Consider the following 19,928-nt stretch of genomic DNA (forward strand, 5'->3'; position numbering starts at 1 on the left):
ATAAAGGTAATTTTAGTAAAAAAAATTGTTTGACCTGTAATAAGTCAGTTTTAAGTTAATTAAGGGTAAATATAACTTTTATTTAGTTTTCTGTGCTAATATCAACAAATTTAATGAATTTTGACTAACGAGTGACTTATTTGTTGGATGGAAGCAAACATTTGGGGTGCTAGATGTAATTTTCAAAATATAGGGAGTTTACGTGTAATTACACCAAATCTCAGGGTGAGAGTGTAATTATCCAAAAAAATTACAAACATGGATGTATGAGCACAAACACAAGGGCATTTTAGGAATTTACATAGGAAGTAAGTAATTAGATAAATATAATCAATCATTAAGCCTGATTAATTATTGAACTTCATGATCATGATCCTTAATTCTATATAAACTGCAGCCTACAATCAGTTCAAAACTCTCTTACATATGAAATAAGTAGAGAGAGAAGGAGATCAAGAGAGAGAGTCAGAGGGGTAGCTCAGTTTAACCAATCCATCATTCTCTTCACATTTTTTGAGGCAAATTCAATTCAATCAAATGGGCAACAGCTTAAGGTGTTGTTTGGCATGTGTTCTTCCATGCGGAGCGCTAGACTTGATCCGAATAGTACATTTAAACGGGAGCGTAGAAGAAATAACGGGTCGGGTCACCGCCGGCGAGGTCCTCAAGAACAACCCGAATCACGTTCTCACACAGCCATGCTCCCAAGGCATGACCCGCCGGATTCTGATCCTGTCCCCGGAATCCGAGCTCAAACGGGGCTCCATTTACTTCTTGATACCCGCCTCTTCTTTGCCCGCTGAGAAGAGCAGTAAAATCCTGAAGAAGTTCAGCTCCTCCAAGAAAAAGTCGTCGCCGCCGGAGGTGATCAGCAGCCACCCGCCGGAGGAAAAGTTGCCGGAGGTGGTCATCAGCAGCAAGTCGTCGGAGAAAAAGTCGTCTTCCCGGCGGCGGGAAAGGAGCAAAAGCACCGGCGGACTGTGGAGGCCGACTCTTGAGAGCATTGCTGAGGACTAGTCACAAAATTTTACAAATATATTATTATTTTTAAACAATTTTTTCTCCCATTTCTTGGGGTTTTCTTCTTCTTTGGACTTCTAAATTGTGCATATATAATTAAAATCCTATCCCTTTTAATCCTTTTTTGGTATTAAGTTTCTCTCTCTCTCTCACTTTTAGAAAGAGGTCAGTAATCACCTGGTTTTTGCCTCATGAAATTCGACTTCGGATGTACAAAGATGAGGTGTATATGTAACATAAGGAAAATATTTTTTCCTCTTTCTCGAGTAAAACTCCAACGTCTTTTAATTAAGTGGTTTTCCATTTACTTGACATGAATGAACATTGCCTTTTAATTTTAATTATGTACATGTGTATGATCAATATGAATAAAACGTACTTTTGTTTTGTAAATTAAAATGGGGTGACACTTTTGATCTGCTCCGATTTCAATTTCGCAATTGAGGGCAGTAATTTAAAAAGAAAAAAAGCAGTAGATTTGATCCAACTTCTATCAAAAAATGCCAATATCATCGAAAAAGGCACATGCTTGGCACGTGACGGCCCTCTTTTTTTCGAGCAAAAAATTGATGAAATACGCTATTTCTTTTATAAATTATTGTCATTAATTACAAAATTAAAAAATTATAACGGACCAATAGTATCAGCTCCACCAAAATTATAAGACAAAAAATGCAATTTTTTTTCCTTAAATCTTAATTAATAGGGTAGTATATAGATCAAGATGATTTAATTTTACTAATATAAATGAATTGTATTAATGCATTACCACCATCCACATGTGAACTTCAACATTTGTCGCTTATAACCACAAGATAAACATAATGCACATTATGAGCAATAGAATAATATTAGAAACACATATATTTTATATAATATTATTCATGAACCAATGCATAATACAAAATATATATACATTTTTTTTCAAAAAAAAAAAAATTGAAGTACGTATTGGTGAAGAGTTGTCAGCTGGTTGAATAGGGGACAAATGATATAATAGCATTTATTTTATAGAGAAGTGTTGATTAATAGTTGTGGGTTTGAATCTAAGAGCAATGTATATGGTGCACCTAATGGATCAAAATATTTAAATAAGTTGTTGGCTTGTTGCACGGGAGAATAATCGGGTTTTAGCTGTCACTCATCATCTTCAATCAATCATAAATTCACATATAGTCGGCGTCGATAGCTGTTTAATTACGCATTATTGTACATGCATAAGATCCATTACTCATTTAATATATTCTTATATATATATATATATAGTAATTTTGGATGGAAACAGTTTGATGATGGGGTTATTTTGTCAATTGAATCAATTAATGAGTGTGCAGAAATGATTTTTAGTAGCATTTTCAAGATTATTTTGAATGATGTTAGCTAGTTAGGTTTTGTCGAGTGGTAAAATTTTGATTCAAATTCCATCACTTTTTATGTGGGTCTGCTTGATTGATAATATTAGATTGAATTAGTTTTCTTAATTAGTTCATTCTTAGTACATATAAATTGAATTTTAAATATTACAGGTGCGTTGGGTAAAGATTATGAAGTAAGAAAATTTACCTCTGGTTTGAATATTTAGTGGCCTATGTATGTTTGAATTGGTCAAATTTAACAGACCATTGGCAAGCGTAATTTATCCAACAAAGGAATTTTAGGTCATTTTTTCTTTAAAACAGGATTGGGTAGGCCGATAGGTTATATTATCTATTTCGACCAACCTCCTGATTCTGTCTTGAAAGATGTGACCTGGCTTGCATGCCAGATTTATGCGATTGAGACTATCTATATTGAGCAGTCATGATCCAATCAGAGCTTTATAGGATATAGAGTTCATTATTTAATTTACCTAGCAGATTAGAAGATCCATTTTTCATCAAATAAAAATAATTTTTATTAATAAAAAATTCAAATCAAGCATTATCTAACAATAGAATGGAAACGGTATTTTTTTTTTTTATCATGTTAGGTACAAAATTACACTCTTTTAACTCTAGTCCTACATGATCACTAAGGACTAAGCGAACAAATCTTACAACTTTAGCAGCAATGACCTTGCCATCACCAAGCATTCGGACCACCTCACCTTACTTAGTCTTCAGCTTCTTTCTTCTAGCACCTACAAAATCATTGCAGATGTGAGCACCACAATCGATATCTAATATCTCAGAAACAGAGTTAGTAATCATGTCAACCTCAATAACAAACATATCTTACTTTGAGGGAAGTTTGGGGCAATCCCTCTTCTGATGCCTTTCCTCTCAACAATGAGCGCATATATCATTTGCCTTCGACTGCTACTGTGAACCAACCTTCATTTTTTCCTTGCCCATCTCCATTGGGACAACGAGAGCGTTCTTAGCGCTCGAAGTTGCAATGATAATCTTCACCTTTACTTTCCCTTTCTTTCTCTTCTAGCGTTCGACCCTTTTTCATTTTGCTTTCAAGGTCGAGGCCTCCTTACCAACATTGATGGTGCAAATTTTTTGGTCGTTGCCTCATATTGGACCAGCATATTAATTAACTCATTGATGGACTTCTCAAGCTTGTTCATATTGAAGTTAATAATACACAAGTCATCGGATAATTAACTCATTGAAGGATCACGTTTATGTATGTGTTATTGTCAAGCTCAGCTAAGGTTTTTGAGCTTCTCCACTAGGAATAGCATCTTGATCCTATGCTCTTGCACAGAGGACCATTTAGTCATCTTGGTCCTAAAGAGTTTTTTAGTGGTGGCATATCTAATATGCCTATCTAGTATTGCATAAGCCTATTTTATGCTGGAATTGAGGTGATATTGTCTAGCCTATTATAATAGGTTTGTATATTATTAAACATAGAAGCAAGTAGGATGCTTTGGACTTTGCGTTGGTCTGCCTGCCATTTCTTTAATGTTATACACGCTTCTAATGTAGGCTCAGTCGGCAAGGTCCGTTGAAACGGCTCACCCGAGATGTACCTTTGATTCTCATAGTAGAGGACTATCCTCAAAACTACATAGTCAATCATAATAATTTGTTCCATTAAATTTGTTCGTCTCCAATATAACAATCAAAGGGTTCTTAGACATTATCTACATTAAAATGTAAAGCATAAAATTTAGCAAATGATTGTAATACTAAATTTAAGTTAAAGATTTGAACTTCAGTCATGAACCTTATCACTATTTCTAGGAAAGCCTACATTCTCAAATGGGTTTTGGAAAACCATTTCCTGTAGACTTGATATCCACAAACAAAATTCTCCATGCCCTACTTTTACCCAACACGATTCATGAGATAGAGAAACAAGAGGGTATTCACTTTACTCACAACAATAGCGACACTTTATTTCATTCTAAACATGTCATGACTCGTGAGACCACGTCTGGATGAAATTAGCTTCCCCACTACATTGTTGTAGATGAAACTTGTCTTCATTTTGTTAAGGGTCTATTATTGACTTGGCATAATCAAGTGAAAGTTAATATTCTGGATTCTGACTGAGGCGTTATCACACAATTAAGTTTTGTATGCTCAAATACCAATATTTAAGAAGGACTCAGTCAAAAAGCGTATCGCATGCAAAATGAAGGTCTAGCATACCTCTATTGAATGATCACAATCTCAAAACCTATGCGATCCATTGAACCCGCAATAGATCTATGGTCAATCTTGGCCCTATACTAAATAAAAGTATTCAAACCAATTAACACCCTAGCCTCTTTGTTCCTTGGGCTCTCCATCGTGGCTCATCCTTCGTGCCTCTCCTTTGAAATATTATCATAAAACGTTCCTCAATTATGCTTTAACTATCATCCCCATGCTTGGATTAAGAATGCAGTTAAGAGCCCCTAGCAATGCTACAAAGTTCACCCATTTTTTCGACCATATCCTTCCTACAAAAGTCGACCTATTGTCAGACTTTTGCCAGCAAACTTCCTGAGCAATCATCACTTTTTCGATATCCTCGTTTGATATAATTACACAAAATTTATTGTAATTTGAAAATTTATATTTAGTACCTCTAAAATTTATTTTTATTTAAAAAATAGGTCTAATTCATTGAATTTGACAATATTGAACAAAGGACTTAATGAAATTATATTTTTACCTCCGATTGATTTATTATTAGCTTGTTGCAAGTCAAACAAATTTTTTCTAACTAAACTACCCTTATAACGCTGAATATATATTTCCTTACTTGCATTAATATTAAGATAAATAAGGATAATTTTTTATCCCAAAAAAATTATTTAACCTACAATAAACTAAAAATACATGTCAATCGGGGCAAATATGAATTTTTATCGATGTTTTTGTTAATTTCATCAAATTAGATGAAATTTTAATTAATAGAGAAATTTATTTGTTAGACGAAAACATTGATTCGAAACTAAGTTCAGATTGATTCTAAGCGAAAATATTTTCCTTGTCTGGTCTGATATATTCAAGAAATATTTTCTGCAAACAATTAGAGAAGAAAATCTATTTTGAAGTGCTACTACAAATTTTCAGCTCTATGTTCAAAGGCTACACTTATTTTCAGAAAAACCTCTATATCTCACCTTTGGAAACAAATAGACTATACCTATTTTAGAAGGGAAAAATGTCAAATCAACCGATTCACACATCTAAACATGATTTTAAGATCAACAAAAAATCCTCAAGAAATCTTCTCGAAATATAACAGAAAAGTATTTACCCAAAGCTGAAAGTAGTAGACACACTGATGAGAACTTCCCTTGCCATCTGTTGGAGCACTACCCTTTCTACCACAAAGATGATACCAGGGCCATTAGAATCAAGGGAGTGGGCATGTAAACCAACCATGGAGATGATCAAACCACTCATCGACAAATAGCCACGGTGGAAACTTAAACACACCCGCTGGCATGCAAATTCCACAACACATGCTTTAGCAAAATGGACGTTTCATTACAACTGAAATGGATCCATTAATCTTGATTGTCTTTTCGACATTCAGAATACTCCAAGCTATGTGAAGTCTGCTGTACACCTTTAGTATTCTGTTTATGCTATTAAATTTAACTATCCATAAAAATAACGGGTAGCTGAAGAATCTGCAGCTCTATCATACATCCCTAACAGTGCCAAAAACCAGGCTTGATTAAGGATAATACATTGAAATTCAATCAGAACAGCAATTTTGCATGAAAAATCAACTTGTTCTTGATCTAGCTTTTATCTTCTTGATCAAGTAATCCTCCAAGCCAGCACCGAGATCCACTATTCTAGTGTTTGGCGTTATCTCCACCTTAATAACCTGTTGTAGGACATCTCCTGTTGTGTTGTCTGCCTCACATATACTAGGTAAAATTTCAGCCCAAGTGTCAGCATGTGGACTATTCCCATGCCTCAACAACTCAAACAACACTTCACAAGCATCCTCCGCTTTCCCGATTTTACAAAAGCCCTTAACTAGTAGATGAACAACCGAAAAATGTGGACAAAACCCCTTTGACATCATCACCTTAAAATAACTCTTTGCTTCAGTGTACATACCCTGATTGCATAAGCCCCCAACTATGCTCTGATATGACAACAAATTTGGCAAGCACCCATTTGAAGGCATGTCATCTAGTACTTTACAAGCATCAGCAGCACGGCCAACCTTACAGTATCCTGAGATGACAGTATTATAATGGAGAATGTCAGGATTGCATCCCTTTACTTTCATCCGACAAAGAAGCTTGTACGCTTCCTTAAGCTTCTTTTTCCTACACAAGCTATTCAAAAGAGTAGTATAGCTTAAAGTGTCTGGTACAAACCCTTTGTTCAACATATCCTCCAGCAAATCAACAGCTTTATTCACCTGACTCTTCCTGCACAATCCTTGCATTAGAATCCTATACGACTCCACATCTGGAGGCACATCACGCTTAAACATTTGATTAAACAAAGTGTATGCAATGCTTAAGTCGTCATTTAGACAAAAAGCTCGCATCATAATGTTGTAGGACTTGGTGTTGGGGGAGACTCCATATTTATGGGCAGACCTAAAGAGATCAAATGCAGGCTGGACGAAGTTACGGTTAGCAACAAGGATTTCGAGAATGCAATTGAGGTGTTTTGTAAGGGGCTTGATGTTGAATTCAAGGATTGTATAGAAGGTTTTGAGAACTTTCTCTGGCAAGTTTGCATCACCATAGATTTCAATGATGTGAGTGAAGAGAGATGGGGAAATGGAGTACTTATGGAATTTGAGGCTAGAGAGGACTGCATGCATGAGAGAAAAGTGGTGAGAGCGGCCAAGTTTGAGGATAAGGGAGTGGTAGGTTGCATAGGAATGCTGAAAATTGGGCTGACGGCAAGCTAAGTCGAAAATTTCCTTAGCAAGGAGTGGGTCTGACTGTGAAGCTATCAACTTATGGATTCGAGCTCGAGAGCCAACCAAAGGTTCTTTATTCTCCTTCAGTTCTTGGTCCTTTAGTCTCCATCTGTCATCTTGTTCTTTGTAATGATTAAGGGGTGCTGAACAGTATGAAAAGGAAATGTTTCGAACTTTTGATGACAATGAAGAGCGGAGAGCTGACAGGTGCATTTCTCTACAACTGCTTGATGTAAAAGTATAGGTCGAAATGTTTTTTCCTATTTCCCTCTCTGCTAAAGGGCATGGCAAGATGAGAACTGCACAAAGTACAGCTATTTAATCAATATTACTGCATCAAAAATCATTCACTAATTAATTAAGTAAAAGGTACATTCCAACTACTAAAATCAAGAATTCACCTGTTCATTGACCCCATCAGGTACACGTGATTCTCTGTTTAGTACTTCACATACTCTGCCCTGATTCAAAGTAAATTAGAACAAAATTGAATCAAACAAAGGTACCAACGCATGGGACATGCACATCCTCGTGAACATAAAGCACTTCAATTCGAAGTAAATTACTACGGAGACCAATCAAACAAAGATTTTAATGAAGTACTGCAATACTTGCGTATCTAAGATCTAGTACCTTGCCACCTCTTGGAATAATTCATATAGCCCAGGTTCACTTGCAAAGCTAAGCACAAATAAAAATAGAGTTTAAATACAAAATAAAGTGCAAGAGATTTTAATAAAATATAAACACCTTAGTTTCCAAAATCATAATAAATACATTCTAAATTCCATGGTCATTCTCTGCAACGCACACCCCTATGTTATGCATTTTTACTAATTTTGAAGAGTAAGCATCTGAGAGATTCTTAACTAAATTTCAATTCACAACATTGCCATGGTTTTATTAGTGAGAAATTAACATTAACACAGTGGGTCGTTCTCTTGCTCAATAAAATATACAAAAGAATTAAAATACAAAGCCTACTCTTTGCAACTACACACGCATACACCTGCACTATCTCTTCATATATATATATATATATATATATATATATATATATATTAATACACATACAAATTCTCATATTGTTTGCAAATACACCCAAATTCTCACTTGCACTATGTCTACACCAAAATTCTTACACTCTAAAAATACATACACCTGCACGATCTCTTATATATACATATACATATATATGATTCAAGACACATATTTAGAGATAAATAAGAGAGAAAATGAGGAAACTAACCTGAATCGCAAGAACCCACCTGAATAGCAAGAACCCCAGTGGTGGTTTCTATGTCAAAAATCAATATTTTAGGGCTGGCAACGAGTCGAGCTCCAGTCGAGCTCGACCATTTTTGTCCAGCTCGAGCTCGATGCAGTATTTTCGAGCTCGAACTCGAGCTCGATTTGTCGAGTTCGAGCTTGAGCTGTCGAGCTCGAGCTTGAGCTGTCGAGCTCGAGCTCGACTCGCGAATTTGTTCCAGATTGCATCAGAATGGAGGTGGGAAGGAGAGGAATTTTACAACATTACATACAAAATTTTTCAGAAATTTTGCTAACCGATAATGGTCTTGTATACAACATTACAACTCTTACAAAAGCAAACAACAACAACAAGAATTAAACAAATCATTGTTCACTGAAAACACACCCAAATTCAAGAAAAAGAATTAAACAAGATGCGCTAAAAACACACCCAAATCCAAGAAAAAGAAGAATAAGTAAAATGCAACAGAGAAATAAAGATTACCTGGAAGCCATACTCGTCGCAGTCCTCGTTGCCGACTTACCGTCCTTGTTGCCGTGAGTTTGGGGCTAGGGTTCTAAGAGATGGGTTTGGGGAAGAAATGAGAGGAGAAAGATGGAAGCCGTACTCGTCGCCGTCCTCGTTGCCGACATGCCGTCTTTGTTGCCGTGAGTTTGGGGTTAGGGAGATGGATTTGGGGAAGAATTGAGAGACGAGAAAGAATGGAGAAGAAACAGAGAGAGAAAGAAAAGAGGAAGAAGAAACGGGAGAACAAGAGAGAGAAAGTGATGGGTTTTTTATTTTGACTTTTTGTATTATTATTATTATTATTATTATTGTTATTATTATTATTATTTTAAATCATGAGATCAAATTATAAAATTTTTACATAGATATAGTTGAAATTAATATATGTTCACAATTTACAAAATTTATATATTTATAAATCTTAGTAATATTGATGTAATTATCATCTTACATTATTGAACAGCATGGGTTAATCGAGCCATCAAAATTCAGATCAAACTGTTAGATATGATAAAACTTACAAAAAGATATATTTGGTAAAGTTTTAGACTTATTGGATATACGGATGTCGAGATATCGTACTCGAAGCATAAGAGTAATCATTCAAGACGGTGTATCGTTAAATCAAGCCATGTGATTTTAAATCATACCGTCTGATATGATCTAATGTATACAGTCTTGTATATATTTATATTTCGTATGAATCAAGTACCCAGATTTTAATCTCATTATATATAATAAAATAATAATTAAAATTATTCAACATTATTATTATTATTATTATTATTATTATTATTATTATTATTATTATTTTAAATATGAAATCGAATCATCAAATTTTTACATACATATAGTTGAAATTAATATATGTTAACAATTTGCAAAATTTATATATTTATATATGTTAGTATAACATTGATACAACTATCATCTTACATTGTTGAAAAACATGTGTTAATCGGGCTATCAAAATTCATATCTGACCGTTAGATACGATAAAACTTACAAAAAAAATACATTTGGTAAAGTTTTAGATTTATTGGATATACGGATGTTGAGATGTCGTACTTGAAACATAAGAATAATCATTCAAGACGGTGTATCGTTGAATCAGGCCATGTGATTTTAAATCATACAGTCGGATATGATCTAATGGATACAGTCTTGTATATATTTAAATTTCGTATGAATCAAAAGCCCAAATTTTAAGATATCGTACTTATTGATTAAATTTTTTAATCTCATTATATATAATAAAATAATAATTAGAATTGTTCAACCACCATCATCATCATTATTATCATTATTATTGTTATTATTAATATTATTATAATTTTTAGATTAATTCATAGAAATTACTAAATTTTGACATAAATTTATAAATAATAAAAAATTATAAGTGAATTACTTGTCAATTTAAGAAAAATATAACGTAATAAAAATATATGTTAAAATATAACATAAAGTTTATATATGTCATATTAAATAATAATTTTAATTATAACAAAATTATATTTACTAAGTTGTTGATTAAATTTATTTTATATAAAGATTAAATGTATAAATAAAAGTATCATAATTTATTATTATCAAAAATAAAATGTATGATATTGATTAATAATTATAATATATGGTCAATTTTAATTATAAAACTGATCAAATATTAAATATAAAATTAAATATATAAAGAATTCAAAAATAAAAAATATATAAAAATAAAATAAAAATTATTCGCGAGCTGGTGAACACCCATATATGAGCTCGAGTCGAGTTCAAAGTCGAGCCGGCTCGACTCATCTGCCACCCCTACTATGGTGTAGGCATTTGAAACTTCAGACATTTGATAGATCTTCTCATCAATCTTAGGAGGCGGGAAAAAAAAAATTTGGTTCATTAACTTTGTCCGCAATTAATTTTAGTACACTGACTTTCGCTGTTATCACATTTTGATCAATAATTTACAGAAATGGGTCAATTAAATATAAATTAGAATTTTATTGCTAATTTTTCGACTAATTTAAACATTTTCACCGGAAATTGCTGACTTGGCAAGGCCATGGTGAAAAAGCAGCCAGTATAGCCACGTGTATTTTCATGTAAACAATGACGTGTACATCTTGTTAAATTATAAGTCGCGTGCTTCTTCTCAGTCAAATTTTCAGAAGCAGAACTCTCCAAATTCTTTAGCTCTAATTTCTCTCCCCTCTTTTACGATTTCATTCTATTATTGTGTGAAATCTAAAATTTTTGCTACTAAAATGGTGGTGATGAGAGACTCATCCCTCAATGGAGATTATTTTTCCCTTTTTATTAGTTGGTAATTGGCTTTGGGAGGGAAAACTAACATTTTTCCCTCCAAAAATTGCCACCTCAAGTGCCATGTAACATTATAGTGCCACATGGGATTAAAAATTCCCAAATTAAAGAGCATGTGCCATGCACATGCTATTTTCTGGCAAAAAATCCAATTTCCATTCGTCGTCGTGCTTAATTGACCTATTTTTGTAAATTGTTGGTCAAAATGTGATAACAACGAAAGTTAGTGTACTAAAATTAATCGCGGACAAAGTTAATGGACCAATTTTTTTTTTCCTTCGTACAAATATAAATATTATGGGCTTGATACCTTGTTCATATGCCTATAGGGTCAGGCCTGTTGGGCTCATAAGTGACTCCCATCTTCTTTGTATTTGGGCTCTAGAAAAAATGATTGAAGGGTATGAAACTAGTTAATTGGATGACTATTTTTCAACACGCACTCATTAATTAATAAGATTAGTTTAATTGGTGGGCTTGAAAATTAATTAAATCAATTTGAGCCTAAACTATACTGATAGAGATTACTTAAATTAGTGCTTAATTTAATTAGGAATAAAATTAAGGCTATAACCAAAATCCTATACCGCAAGTCCATATAACAAAGGAGGACTATTAGTTAAGGAGATTTCATTAAACTGTATTTTCCACTTGCTTCAAAGAGAGGACGTCTGGGCTCTAGCCATGAACTAAGAAACAAAACAAATTGTTTCTGCTGGGAAGAAAGGGCCTCGTTTCCTGTTTGCTTGTGAAGAAAGGGATCATTCTTAATCGAAGCGCAGCAAATGTTGGTAATCTTGATCCGATTTACTTGTTTATTTCTTTGATTGCATGAAATCCATGTTGTAATAGCAACTAGAATAACGATTTGATTACAATTTTACTGTTTTTTAGGTTTTTTTTTTATTTTTTGTCTTTAGCATCTCGAGCCTTATACAAAACTTTCATAAGGAACCTAATATAAGATCACTATAGTGCCAGAAGTCGAAGGTTTAATCTTGCACCATCACGTCAAGGAACTCTCAATTGGACATTGGCACTCCTATAAAGAGTTTCTTACACAGTCATTCAATAAACTTGTTCGAAACAAATGCCGTCACAAACATTCTAGTGTCTCTATACTAATTTCCATGAAATAAGACATTCTCCTTATGAGCATGTGTCGTGTGAGTAAGTCTCCATGGGATTATTTACGTCGATTTGGAACATTTAAGATCAAGACTGTAGACGCATAAGGGACCTAATATAAGATCACTATAGTGCCTGAAGTCGAAGGTTTAATCTTGCACCATCACGTCAAGGAACTCTCAATTGGACATTGTCACTCCTATAAAGAGTTTCTTACACAGTCATTCAATAAACTTGCTCGGAACAAATGCCCTCACAAACATTCTGGTGTCTCTATATTAATGTCCATGAAATAAGACATTGTCCTTATGAGCATCTGTCGCGTGAGTAAGTCTCCATGGGATCATTTACATCGATTTGGAACATTTAAGATCAAGACTGTAGACGCATATGTATGCGTAACCATGCACCACAACCATGAATGACCCGGAGACTTCATTCTATTCTGAAGTTTGCAACACAAATATGAACGAGAAATACTAAATTATATTGATGTGAAATGAATAAAAATATTTTACAACATGATATGACATCGGGCAACCTAACTAGCATCCTACACTCTAATTGGCATGCCGGTCACTACTTTAACATTACCGTCAGTATATTGCATGTTTGGCAGAACATATGAGCTTTCTCTAATAAATTCAGGATCTCCCATTTTGCTTTCACTGGATAATGCTTGTTGTACAACTAATACAGATACTTTTCTAGTTGGATCGGATGATACAATCATATCTCCTAAACACCCTAACTCCGGAAACTCGTTAAAATCACTAATCCCGGCCAACAATGGCGAATCATTGTTGTGTTGTCTTCCGACCAGTATTAAGTCAAAACAGCTTGTCATCCTTCTGATGACACTAACAACTCCGAAACTATCCTTCACCAACTCTTCCCGATATAGACATCGTTGGTTCATCATGTCAATATCTCTGTACTCGTTTACTATATGTAGGTCTTGCTCCATGTCACTTGAATAGGCAGCGTTGATATCAGCATCCACAAAGTGGACAAGAGTGAGATGTACGTTGGGATGTTGGCCCATGCGACGCGCATAGGCTAATGCTTCTCGATCATCCGACCCGCCTAAGAAAAACATTCCAATGCGATATACACATGCCCGTGACAAGATGGGAACGCTGTAATTCATTGCCCCACAATCTACTAAAATCCCAACTGAGCATGGTGATTTTTTGATTATGTTGTGGTTCACAACCCTTATAGCAGTGGACTCCCCTTTGCTAACATGGATGTGTGGGTGCCTATGAAAAAGCACAATCACTAAAGACACCTTCTTCTCTGCTGCTAAAGAGCAGACACTGTCATGCATCTCTCCGTAAGGCGATATGGCTGTGAAAGGGTAGACTGTGGCATGACCTTTCTTTTCACTCTCAAACAATTTGAGAGCATTAATTATGGGCTCAGATTCATGTGACATGAATGGATTCCTCATACCAGGGTGATGAGCCATAAGAACTGGAGCACTTCTACCTGCTAGCTCAAGAAAACGGATGACATAAAAGCAAATCGGGCTTTTAGGATTCGGATAGGAGGCCTCAAAAAGATTGATCACAGAAGGAGTATGCTCCTCATAGTGCATGCATGCAAGTAACCGGAGCTCAACGAAAGGATTGGCATACTGGATTGTCATCCCTTTACTGCCCGTATATCTTTCCAGTGGCTTGTAAGAAAATTTCACTATCGGAGCAAGTATTCCTGTGAACAGAACTATTGATAGAACCATGATACTGTATGATTGTTTGTCAATGAGCTGCAACACAAATAGCATTAATACGTTAGAGATGAAAAGAAACTAATAGAATAAAGAAAGCATTTGATTTAGGAGAAGTTTTCAAATGGGGCATCAATGGTTATACTCACCTGAAGCGTTTGTGCTTTTCCCAGAAGTAACACCTCGATGATGCCTTGGTTGCCCATTATGAGTCCAAGGTAGAGGGCATCAATGAGAGTCATTTTGCAGTACACTGAAGGCAACATAACCGCAACTATTTTCCATAATAATGCAAAAAATGCTAGTAATTGAATAATGGCAAAGTTCCTGAGCGATATGGCTGACAAATCCAATTTCGCACCACTAACAACAAAATAAATCGGCAAGATAATAGAGGAGATGAAACACTCGAGCTTATTGACTAAGGCCGAGCCTAAAGGAGGTCCGTCGGGTATTACGATCCCTAAAATCATTGGCCCAAATAGAAAATGTATCCCAAATAACTCGCCAAATATTGCAGACCCCAGTACTATGATAAAGATGGTACAGACATAGCTCTCCTTTAGTGATTTTGCATTACTTGTACGTCGAGTCATCCAAAGAATTAAGGGACGAAAGACAAACAAAGAGAATAGCACCATGACACTGGTAGCAGATAACGCCATTAGAGAGTAATGCTGCTGGTTTTTTGTACTTACACCTAGCTTTCCTATGAAGAGTATGAATGTCCAAATGCAACTGCAAAGGCCACTAATCAAGGATGAAGATATGGCTAGCCTGCCCAATTCTGAGTTCCTAAGGTTTAGGTCAGCTAGAAGACAAACGATGACATGAAATGAACTCAATGCTTGAAACGACGCGATCCATACTATCGACCTGTGAAGCATTGGTTCCATGGGGGTAGAAAATATTAGGAACTGACCGAGCATGATATTGAGTATGAGGGGTATTGAGAATGAACAAATGCCTATTGCCACTGCTTTCTTTCCTGATTTTCTTACAAGACTCATGTCGGTTTTCACACCAATGATAAACAGAAACAACATTACACCAAAGTATGCGAATGTATCAACAACATAAAAGCTTGAAGTTGGGAACACCATTTTACTGAATGCTTCGTTGCTTCCCAGAAAAGATGACCCCAATATTACACCTGCCTGATCACCCGAGTCACTTACTTAGATAAAGGATTTTGCTCTTAGATTCAAGTTAACAGTGCTGGAACATACATAAAAACTTCACTACATAAAGGAAGAGAAAAGATGATCAAGAAAATTAAACGCTTTAATTCACCTTTTGTGATACTGTAAATAGTATGCATTTTTAAAAAGGGTGACTAACAATTTACCGTGATACCGAAAATGAGCAAATTATTCCCTTATGAAAATTAAAATAGTAATTTATTCTCCTGTATTTTCAAAATTTAGCAATTTTGCCTAGATAGATTGCCTATTTTCCATAATACAGGTAGATAGATTGCAATTTACCCATTTTAAAAAGGGTAAATTACAACGACTTCTCCTAACATTTGGCATAATTATAAGTACCCCTCGTTCTTTAAAAAATTACCAATTTCTCCTAATTATAATGGTCGTCAACAATTAGCCCAATTCTATATTCTGTTAGGTTGACATCCAACTTTCATGGTAAACTGATCAAAATGTTCTTATAGACTAAAAATTATACTTTTATTTATTTTTTTAATATTTTTTATGAATTAAGTAAATTTCTTATAAGTTAAAAATTATACCTAGATGCACATGGAGCATGTGTAGTCAATTGCTGGGCCTAAGGGGTATTTTGCTCTATTTCTGATAACACAGGGGATACATTGCTGCTTTATTTTTCACAAGGGAGCAAATTGTTCATTTTCCTTAACACAGAGGGTAAATTGTGTTTTTTCCCTTTATTTATGTATACATTTTCCATAAGTGTTGAACTATTGTTTTTTATTGTCTTCTCTTTAATATTTAGGAAAAAACTCATAAATTAAATTTATTAAGTCATCAATTTATGATTTATCAATACAATCATGAAAAAGAAAAAAAAATATTCTTTATACAATGTCAAAACAGAATGATTTGGTTATGAAAAAAATACAAAAAATTGTATAGTTAATTAATAGGCCTTTTGATAGGATATAATTATTGATAAATAAAAAATAAAGATAAAATAGGATTTATTCGAGAGCACTCAAATTTGTCAAGGATCAATATTTAATAGTCAAGTTTAAGTTGAACTTGTATAGAGCACAATCCACAGCACATTTAAAAAAAATAGAGAATAGAAATAGAATATTAAATTAATTGAAGCTGGAGAAAATAATTGACAATAATAAAAATTGTTGAAATCCCAAAAAAGATAATTAAAATTTTTAAAAAGGAATGAAAAATTAGGTCACATCTCATATAGATTAGCATTTCAAAAATTATATTTGGAAAGGGTTTCTTAAATTCTTTTTTGCTTTTAGTTGATTTGTGTTTTCATTTTTAAATTTAATTCTAATTCTTTTAATTGTTAAAGAAAATCTATAGAAAGTTAAATTAATCAGATGTAGTTATAAAAAAATACATAGTAAGAACTATATACAATATAAAATGATATATATTTATTGTTGTAAAATTAAAATCGTATTTAAAACAAAATCAAATCAATCACGTGAAATTATTATGCATGATAGTAAAGAATAAGTTTTTGTTAAGCAAAATTGTAGCACAGATCATTAAGAATTACAGAACTAATAAAAAAATTAATTACAATTTCGAACATATTAATAAGAAATTGCTACTTGGCTTACTTAATGCTATGGAAACGAACAAAAAATCAGGTGAAAAACATTAAGAAATAAAATCAACAAAACTCACAAACAATGCACTGATAAAATATATTCATTAAGAGCATTTTATAAAAAAAATTTACATTTGTAGTTATTCATATAATAACTATTATATTAGTACATAACAAACAATTATTATTATTTATTTTTCGGTACAATTCAAAATTCGTAATATGTTTTATAATTTTTATAATTATATTTTCCAAAATTGAATAATGGTACATGCCACTCTTGTTGGAGGAGATAAAAGGAAATAGGGTGAATAGCAATTTATCCCCCTGTGATATTAAAAATGAGCACATTACTCCCCTATAAAAAAATATAGCAATTTACCTCCCTATATTTTTTAAAATGAAGCAATTTACCTCTTTATATAGGGAGGTAGATTGCTTCATTTTAAAAATTATAGGGGGGTAAATTGTTGTATTTTAAACTATATAGGAAGGTAAATCGCTATTTATTTTTTCACAAGGGGGTAATTTGCTCATTTGCGATATCACAAGGGGGTTGCTTGCATTTTTCCAAAAAGAAATATAAACATGAAGATAGCTGTGAGGCTCTTAGTCAAATTGCAGTATTTGGTCATTTCTTGGTACTAATAAGGTTAAGGTGTTCACAGGGTGATTGTAGCTACAGGGTTGGATGAAACATCATGTGGAATGCACAAGTGCCTAATAAGATTAAAGTGTTTGTGTGGTGATTGTTTAACGAAGTCGAAGTGTCTCCAAGTTTGGACAAAAAGGTGTTGGAGAAGGTTGTTGCAGCAACGAACTCCAAACAAGCATGGGAAATTCTTCGAGCTTCTTTTGAATATACTGACAAAGTGAAGAAGGTGTGTATTCAAATATTAAGAGGTGAATCTGAACCTCTTCATTGAAGGATTTCGGGTCCATTTCGGATTATATGTCAAGAATTTTGGTTATTATAAATTAAATGACGAGATATGGATGATTGGATAGTAGAAAAAATGTTGAGATCTATGGATCCAAATTCAATTATGTTGTTGCCATTGAAGAGTCCAAACATTCGGACACCATGACTATTGATGAGCTTGTTGGATCGTTGCAAATGCATGAAGAAATATTGAAGAAATTAATTCAAAAATGGGTAAAGCTTTGAAAGCAAAGTTACCCATCAAAGAGACAAATCTAGACACGTCCCAAAGTGGGAGAGGATGCATCGGTTTTCGTACTCAAGGATAAAATCGAGGTCGTGGAAGAAGGGGAGAAGATAAAAAAATTATTCATCAGACGACAATCAAAAAAATTCTTCCACACAAACTACCAATCAAGGAAGAGGGGGGCAGAGGTGGGAGAAGTACACATAAACCAAATCAATAACAGTAAGACAAGTCAAACATTATCGATTTATCGAATTAAAATTCTTCATCCGATAGAGTATGTGAATTCACATCAAATGAATTCAAACTTTTTTCTTTTTTATCGAAATGGATTTCATCATTCCATGAAAACTCCATATTGACCGCAACAAAATGGAGTCGTCGAGTGCAAGAAACGAACCATTCTCAACATGGCGATGAGTATGTTGAAAAGCAGAATTTTGCTGAATGAATAGTGGGCCAAAGCTCTCTCTTGTATAACTTAATGAACTGAAGTCACACTTGTGGAAAACATCTCAGAAAGCTTGGAGTGGTCATAAGCAAATTATTCCAAACTTGCGAGTTTTTAGAAGCATAGCCTATTCCTGATAAGGAAAGAAGAAAGCTTGATGATAAAAGTCCAAAGTATGTGTTCATCGTCTATAATCAAAGTTGCAAAGGCTACAAGTTGTACAATTCGAGCAGCATTAAAATTTTGATAAATCGAGATGTCGACAAAACAGGTGTTTGGGAAAACTAAGATTACCATTATTGTTCATTCTTTGATCAACCACTTGTGGTGAAAGGCCAAGAAGCTAAGATGTTGAAATTGAAAAGGGCTTTTTATGATTTAAAACAAGCCTCTTGTGCTTGGAGTAGTCCAATTGATCACTATTTCCAAAAAAAATGGTTGTATCAAGTGTCCACATAAATATAGGAAAAACTACAAGCAATCGGATTATGATATCGCAAATGAGCAAATTAGCAAATTACTCCTTTATGAAAACAAATAGCAATTTACCTCCCTATATATTTTAAAATACAATAATTTACCCCCTATGATACTTCTCATAATTTTGAGATTGTTGGCTATTGCAATAGTGATTGGGCAGGTGATGTCGATAGTTGGAAAGATACAATGTGATAGAATTCTGTATTTCACGAAGGAGTAAGAATACTGAGGTGAAGTTTCATTTTATCCGAAAATGCATGTCGAAGAAGAAAGTAAAGCTTTATTATGTGAAGTCACGAGATCAAATTGCAAATATTTTCATGAAAGCTTTAAAGTTTGTTGTTTTCAAGAAATTGCGTTCTTCATTTCGAATAAGTGTCTAGTTTAAGGGGGAGAGTTAAATAATTAAACTACATTTATTAAGGTCAATGAGTCTAGAAGTTGTACATGTATTTGGATGAATATATGAATGCGTCATTTCATATTATGGATGAATGCATGAAAAATAATGCAATATATGAATGTCTTTTAGGTTTTGATGATCATTATTTATTAGGAGAATCTGAAGGGTGTATTTTTTAAAGTATAAATACGTCATACTTTTTTGTCACACGAAAAAAATAGAACAAATTAAGAAGTCGGGTTTGAGTTTTCCGATCTTTCATCCACTCTCCTATTGTGTAAAATTAAGTTATATATACTCCCCATTTCCTAACAAGAACCTATTTATAG

General features: G+C 33.8%; 3 protein-coding genes across 4 annotated transcripts; 1 reads left to right on the top strand and 2 right to left on the bottom strand.

Moving 5' to 3' along the window:
- Positions 1-428: 428 nt before the first annotated feature.
- Positions 429-1,139, top strand: LOC105163989 (uncharacterized). Its single transcript, XM_011082526.3, has one exon. It carries the CDS (start codon positions 538-540, stop codon positions 1,015-1,017), a length of 480 nt encoding a protein of 159 aa, XP_011080828.2. The 5' UTR covers positions 429-537; the 3' UTR covers positions 1,018-1,139.
- Positions 1,140-5,918: 4,779 nt separating this feature from the next.
- On the bottom strand, positions 5,919-9,406 carry LOC105163889 (oligomeric golgi complex subunit-like protein). Of its 2 annotated transcripts, XM_011082407.3 has the most exons (4): positions 9,110-9,406; positions 7,987-8,034; positions 7,755-7,814; positions 5,919-7,652 (listed from the first exon to the last, which is right to left on the bottom strand). In XM_011082407.3, exon 4 carries the CDS (start codon positions 7,564-7,566, stop codon positions 6,184-6,186), a length of 1,383 nt encoding a protein of 460 aa, XP_011080709.2. In that variant the 5' UTR covers positions 7,567-7,652; positions 7,755-7,814; positions 7,987-8,034; positions 9,110-9,406; the 3' UTR covers positions 5,919-6,183. The 2 variants fall into 2 exon arrangements, with proteins under 2 accessions (XP_011080709.2, XP_011080711.2); XM_011082409.3 differs by lacking the exon at positions 7,987-8,034.
- A 3,724-nt stretch (positions 9,407-13,130) lies between these two features.
- On the bottom strand, positions 13,131-15,444 carry LOC105163988 (cation/H(+) antiporter 15). Its single transcript, XM_011082525.3, has 2 exons — positions 14,459-15,444; positions 13,131-14,348 (listed from the first exon to the last, which is right to left on the bottom strand). Exons 1-2 carry the CDS (start codon positions 15,410-15,412, stop codon positions 13,131-13,133), a joined length of 2,172 nt encoding a protein of 723 aa, XP_011080827.3. The 5' UTR covers positions 15,413-15,444.
- Between the last annotated feature and the right edge of the window lie 4,484 nt (positions 15,445-19,928).

This window comes from Sesamum indicum, linkage group LG6 (assembly GCF_026168435.1).
Source record: "Sesamum indicum cultivar Baizhima isolate 11 linkage group LG6, ASM2616843v1, whole genome shotgun sequence".
In the NCBI taxonomy this organism is placed as follows: Eukaryota; Viridiplantae; Streptophyta; class Magnoliopsida; order Lamiales; family Pedaliaceae; genus Sesamum; species Sesamum indicum.